General features: G+C 48.0%; 1 protein-coding gene across 1 annotated transcript in view; it reads left to right on the forward strand.

Moving 5' to 3' along the window:
- POU2F3 (POU class 2 homeobox 3) overlaps positions 1-6,022 on the forward strand; it is a 38,546-nt gene extending 32,524 nt beyond the window's left edge. The window contains exons 7-13 of the mRNA XM_027655423.1: positions 1,487-1,569; positions 1,671-1,853; positions 2,185-2,326; positions 2,905-3,041; positions 4,213-4,374; positions 5,849-5,915; positions 6,009-6,022. Coding sequence (XP_027511224.1) covers positions 1,487-1,569; positions 1,671-1,853; positions 2,185-2,326; positions 2,905-3,041; positions 4,213-4,374; positions 5,849-5,915; positions 6,009-6,022 — 788 coding nt within the window. The remainder of the gene's footprint in view (positions 1-1,486; positions 1,570-1,670; positions 1,854-2,184; positions 2,327-2,904; positions 3,042-4,212; positions 4,375-5,848; positions 5,916-6,008) is intronic.
- Positions 6,023-6,322: the final 300 nt, after the last annotated feature.

Consider the following 6,322-nt stretch of genomic DNA (forward strand, 5'->3'; position numbering starts at 1 on the left):
CAGTGCAGGTTTTCTGTTTTAAAGCTGGTTTTAAGGCAGAGAAATTCCCAGCTGTGGTTCCTCGTGCCCTGATGTGATTCCCTGTGAGCTCTGTGCTCTGAAGGTGGGAGTGAGCAGCCAGGGAGATGCTGGGAATGCTGTCAGTCAAAATATTGCTGCTGAAGTCTTCATCTTGTGCAAAGAGCCTCAATCTCCTCAGCTGTCAGACCGGTGATTCCTGAATCCAGCCCATAATTTTCATTTGAGCTCCAGCTCAGCTTTCACCGAGGTGTTCAATCATGATTTTAAAGACTCCAAATGACAGAGCATCTGCCATGTCCCTAGGCAAGCCATTCCTGTGATTAATTACCTGCTCTGTTAAAAATGTGCACCTCATTACCAGCCTGGATTTGAAATTCAAAGTTGTTCCAGCATTAGGGAAGGCTCATTGAAACCCCAACCTAAATAAATAAAGGGGACAGTGCACATCAGAGCTAAATTAAACAAGAAAAGGCAGAAAAACAGAAAGGGGGAGAGATTGATCCTGGAGATTATCTGTTTTCCTATTTATTAGCAGAAGTCCATAAATTTCTCTGGATTTCCCTGTAATTGTCAGTTAAAATCAATTAAATATATTGAGTCTTTCAAGAGAGGTGATAAATCCTCACTACATTCCATAGGTTTCACTCACAATGGACTTGATCCAAACTAAATTTCTAGGGAACTACACAACTTAGTCCTGTAGGACATTCCCTGTAAGAGATATGGGCTTGTACTTGGCAGTTTATCAGCTAAACAATTACACAGGCTCTATAAATACTAGTTTTTGTTGGGTTTATAGATTTCCCTTCCTTTTTCCCTTTCATCATTTTCGTGCCAGTTCATATATTCCAAAAGAAATTCAATTTATATGAAATACAGTTGGGTAGAAAAGAAAGGGTCAGAGGGCTTCAAAATGACACTTGAAAATGAAATGTGTAATAGAAAGCAGAGTGGGAGGGCTCGTGAGATTAACTGTAGGATCAGGGTTTTTTTTTTTAACAAGATCAAGTGGCTGAAAGTTGGGAGTCAGAAGAGCTTATGTTGGAAATAAGATGTACATTTTTCTAACAGCTGCAATGATTAAGCACTGGGAGAGATCCCCATGAAGGATGAAGTGACTTCTCTGCTGCTTGGCACCTAAAATCAAAGTCAGAGTTCTATAAAAAGCTCTGGTTCAGCCTTAGGGTAATGGGCTCCACACAGGGATCAGTAGATGAGATATTTTACTTATATAATTATTGTAATAATCCCTTTCAGGCTAAAGAGCCACGAGAAGAACCTTTTCTTTCTCCTAATCCAGCTCAGAGCCAGACACTTTGGCTGAATGGCTGAAATTCCTGTATTTTGAGCAAGAACTAATTAATGGAGCTGAACACCCAGAGCTCCACGAGCCTTTCCTGGGCAGGGATGTTCAGCTGATGAAGGAGCTGCTCTGACCAGACGTGTCTCCTTTTTCTCTCCTCAGCTTTGCAGCCAAACCTCCTCTCCTTCCCTCAGCAGCAGGGCAGCCTCCTCCTCTCCCAGCCAGGACCCAGCCTGGCATCACAGGTAACCCCCACCCACAGGGTGCTGCTCCATGGAGAGGAAATCGGGGGTTTTCCTGTCGTTGTGCCTCTGAACATCCCTTTTTTGGGGTGTTGTTTTTGCAGGCTGTGGGTCGTTCTGGGCTCCCTGGCTCGTCGGTTGAACCCCACCTGGATGTCCCCCAGCATTTGCAAGTGGCAAAGCACCTGACTCCCTCGGGGGCATCAGAGGAGCCAAGTGACCTGGAGGAGCTGGAGAAGTTTGCCAAGACCTTCAAACAAAGGCGGATCAAGCTGGGGTTCACACAGGTGAACCCTCCCGGGTGGGGTGGCTGGTGCTGGGGACAGGTTGGGCTGGGGGGGTGGTGGTGGAAGGGCTGGGTCAGACACAGTTTGGCTCATTTTGCAGCGTCCCCTTCCAAACACACCAAGAGACAAACCCTTCCCGAAACTTCATTGCCTCCTGATCTGCACCTCCTCCAATAGATGGGGCGTGGGGCAGATCCCTGGGGGAAAACGGAGCCTCTTTCTCTGGAAAGGCGGGTCATGGAAACAAGGCTGAGCCCGGAGGGGGTGTGACAGCAGGGACCTGCCAGGGGCTTTCCCGAGCTCATGGTGTGCTTTGGGTCTTCCCTGGCAGGGGGATGTTGGACTGGCCATGGGGAAGCTCTACGGCAACGACTTCAGCCAGACCACCATCTCCCGCTTCGAGGCCCTCAACCTCAGCTTCAAGAACATGTGCAAGCTCAAACCCTTGCTGGAGAAGTGGCTGAGTGATGCAGGTGGGTGACATGAGGTGCAGAAATGCCACCAGGGTGAGAGGATCCATCCAGGAACCTCCAGTAAAAGGTTAATCCGTTCAACCCTGTGTAAACTGGAAAGAATGGGAAGGAACTCGAGGTGCTCAGAGATGTGCACCATCTCTAATCACCATGAGCTGTGATTAGAAAAGGAAGATATCACTGACAGGGGAATCCCCAGTGGCAGGAGAACTGGGTTGGTGTCCTCTGCAGACTGATCTTGACTAGTTTATCCAAGTGGTTTAGCCAACATCTTCAACTGTGTGAAATTAAACCACTGGAAAATCCCCGTCAGGGCAGGCTGGAAAACAGGCTGGACAAAGGAAAAGCAGTGTGTGGATTAAAATATTAGCACTCCTCTTTCTTCCCTGATTTGGACAAGCTCATTGATGGAGCAATTGCCCTTGGAGCAATTTTGATCCTCATGAGAGGAAGGATCTACACTGCAGGAAAACTTTATGTGCTGTAGGAGGTGCCTCAGTGCAGAGAAAGGATCTAAGGGATGAAAATAACTCATCATCTCCTGGAATATCTCTTTTTTTCTCTCCCTTTCTCCCCAGAATCTGCTCCTTTGGATTCTTCCATGAGCACCCCCAACTCCTACCCCTCAGTGAACGAGATGTTTGGGCGGAAAAGGAAGAAGAGAACCAGCATCGAGACCAACATTCGCTCCACGCTGGAGAAGAGATTCCAAGATGTGAGGGTGAAATCTTCCCGTGTGTGGTGAACTCTCTCCGAGTTCAGTGTTTTCTAGGACGTGCTAGCACCGAATCCTCTTTAAAAAAAAGAATAAAAATTAGACATCTCTTTTGGTTCGTTGCGAAAGCAGGTTAGAAAATGCCCGAAGGGGTTAACAGGGAAAGTGTTAAAACCAGAGAAATTCCCTGTTATCTCATTGGGAAATGTTGTTTTAAGGGAATTACAATTTTATCACCACGTTTTCCCCACTGTCACCCACTGAGCCAGAGCTGCTCTCCTGCACCCACCTCTTCTCTTTTTGAGCTGCAGGTTTGTGTCACAGGAGCTCGGGGGCCACGATGCCCCTTTAGGCAGCTGTTGTAAGACCACGGTTGCCTCAAATATTGCTGCTGAAACCATCCAGAAGTGGAGCCTTCTGCTTTCTCAGCATCAAGAATTTCAAGGAAAAATCACTGCAGAAAGCAAACAGAGCTTTAATCAGCGGGACTAAATTGTGCATTGAAAATTTCTCATCAAAACTGTTTCTGATCAGCCCTTGTGTTGGGTTTGTTTTTTTTTTTTGGCTTCTCCCTCATATCAAAATGTGCTCAGCCCCCCTCAGATCATTTTGGCACCTCATTTTCAGCTGGTAGAAGGTGTCCTTTGAAATGGGAACGTTGCCTTGGCACCTCTGAGCCGGGGTTTTTTTTGACCCTCAAGTCTCCAACTCGGATCAAACCCCCACAGAGCTAAAGCTGCTGTCGAAATGCACCAGGAAATAAATGAGCTGCTGTTATTTCCCTTTGTAAACGAGGGATGGAGGAGGGAAGGGAAGCAGTGGCTTTGCTGAGGTGGTGCAGGCGGGTGCACAACCTGAGAGGTGGCTGACAAGACCACCAGGCTCCAGGTGCCCCCCAGCAATGGTTTAGGGGCTGTTTGAAGAGTGTGGGGCTTTGTGCAGTAGCAGGGACAGATAACTCATCCCCCACTGATTCCTTGAGACTTGCTGTGGAATCTGGTTCACAGAACATGATCTCTCCCTCTCAAATATTTACCCTTTGTCTTAGGAGCAGGTTTTGTCCCCTCCCCAGTTCGCAGCCAACCCCACCCTTGCCCTGCCAGCACCAGGCACTGATGCTCTAAGGTGCAGCTCTCTGGGGCTTGCTTTAACCTCCTGCCTCTCTCAGCAGAACCCCAAGCCCAGTTCAGAGGAGATATCCTTGATAGCAGAGCAGCTCTCCATGGAAAAGGAGGTGGTTCGGGTCTGGTTCTGCAACCGGCGCCAGAAGGAAAAGCGGATCAGCTGCCCGATGCCATCCCCCATCAAATCACCCATCTACAACTCCAGACTGGTGAGACACGGGGGATTAAGGAGTTCTGTGGGTCATCCCTGACAAGAAGGGGAAAAAGGGTGTGGGGAGGCAGAAGGGTTTGCAGGAAAAGGACATTTCCTTGTATTCCCTGATCCCACAGTCCAGTGGGAAGCTGCACCTGCAGCGTTGTATCCTGGGCTAACCATGGACTGGGCATGTAATCAGCATCCCAACTCAAGTGGAATCTCAGTCAGAACATTTATTTTTTTTATTCTATTATTGAAAACAGTAGAAAGAAAATGCAAGTCTCCCGGAAGGATGAGTTTAGTTTAATTGTAGGATCATTTATTTAAATTGGAATGCTATCCCAAAGCTTTCCCTCAAGAGACCGGTAAGGAAAACCTTTCCAAAGTTAATGGAGGAGATATCAGCATTCCAGAGTTTGGGAATTACATCCACTCCTATCAATTTAGTTGTTAACTCTGAAGCATAATGGTAACTGTTTATACATCAGTCTGTTGTTTTACATCTGTGCAGGAACATGGAATACACTTAATTAGTGCTGATTGTCCTTCTCTCATGTGGTACATTCACATTCTGGCAAGTGTATTTTCACTGCCAGGGAGGATGGGGAAAAGACGAGGAAAATGTTGTGAGAGCTGTTGAAAGCTGTGTCCTTGTGATCCACTGTCAGTGGATAACGAGCTACTGTTGCATTTCTGCTGGTTAATTTAGTGGTTGCTTGGTTGCTTTGACATTTAAAAGTGGCAGGAACCTCCCTGCAGCGCTGTGGGTGCTGTGAGTGGGAGGGAGAGTCTGTATTCACCGGCGACACTTTTATCCTGAAATCTTCTGGGCTTTGGAATTACCCCTCGGAAGGCAGGAAAACATCACAAGGAGTTTGGCCACTTGTTGCACAACACGTTTGGGCTGAGCTCACACGCACAAAGAGCTGCTTGCAAGCCGTGGATTCTCAAAGCTGGGGTGAATAATTTCCCTGGGATGAGCCCTTTGCTCCTCAGCCACCCTGAGCTGTCTCCAGTGTCAAACTGAACAACAAATGCCCCAGGCCTGCTGGGATTGCAGCTCCCAAATTCCTGTCACCTGAGAATTCCCACCCATCCACGACTCCCTCAAGGACATGGGATTATTTGTGCCCAGGACCAGAGGGAGCTGGGAAGTTTCAGGCTCCTGCAACGGGATCTTGGGACTTGCAGAGAATTTGGCTTGCTTTGGATCATTTCAGGCTTTTCCATGGCTGGTCCATGAGTTCAGATGGATGGAGAGGGTGCCAGCAATGTGTAAAACTAATTCTGGTTTCTTTTCGTGGCCCTGGGTATGGGAATGGTGCTTCTACACCAGAGTGGGAGTAGAAATATCCGTGATGTCAGTGATAAGTGTGCCTGGGAGCCAGCACACTCCAAAGGGAATGTGAAAGGGGTGGCATTATGGGATTTATACACTGGGATTTATATTTCAGTGCCAAGTGCTGTTTGCTTCTGTCTCTCCCCAGGTCTCTACCTCAGGGTCCTTGGGGCCCCTCTCTGTCAATCCAGTGCACAGCACCATGCCTGGGACTGGTAAGCCTTGGGAATCCTGTCCCACTCCGCCTTCCTTCCCTCCTCCCTCTGCCCTTCCTCCCTGACTGCTTGATTTCGGGGTCACATCTGCAGGATACTCTTCATAAGACCCTTGGGTTTGGCCCAGGAAAGTGTCCCCATGTAACTGGTGTGCCCGGGACAAGAACAGCTGAGGCTTTCTCTTGGCTGGGATAAAGACATTCCCAGGATAATCCTGGGCAAATTTTAGTGGGGTGTTTAGGTTTGGGAGCCAGACACACACAGGAGCCAAGCAAGGGGAGTGCCTGGGGGTGGGTCAGAGTGTCAGATCAGCTTTGAGAGGTGAGAAATAGGAATAGGGGGGGAAATAGGAGTAGAAATAGGAATAAGAGTAGAAATAGGAAAAGGAATAAGAGTAGAAATAGGAA

Source organism: Corapipo altera, unplaced genomic scaffold, assembly GCF_003945725.1.
Source record: "Corapipo altera isolate COAL_440 unplaced genomic scaffold, ASM394572v1 71, whole genome shotgun sequence".
Taxonomy (NCBI): domain Eukaryota; kingdom Metazoa; phylum Chordata; class Aves; order Passeriformes; family Pipridae; genus Corapipo; species Corapipo altera.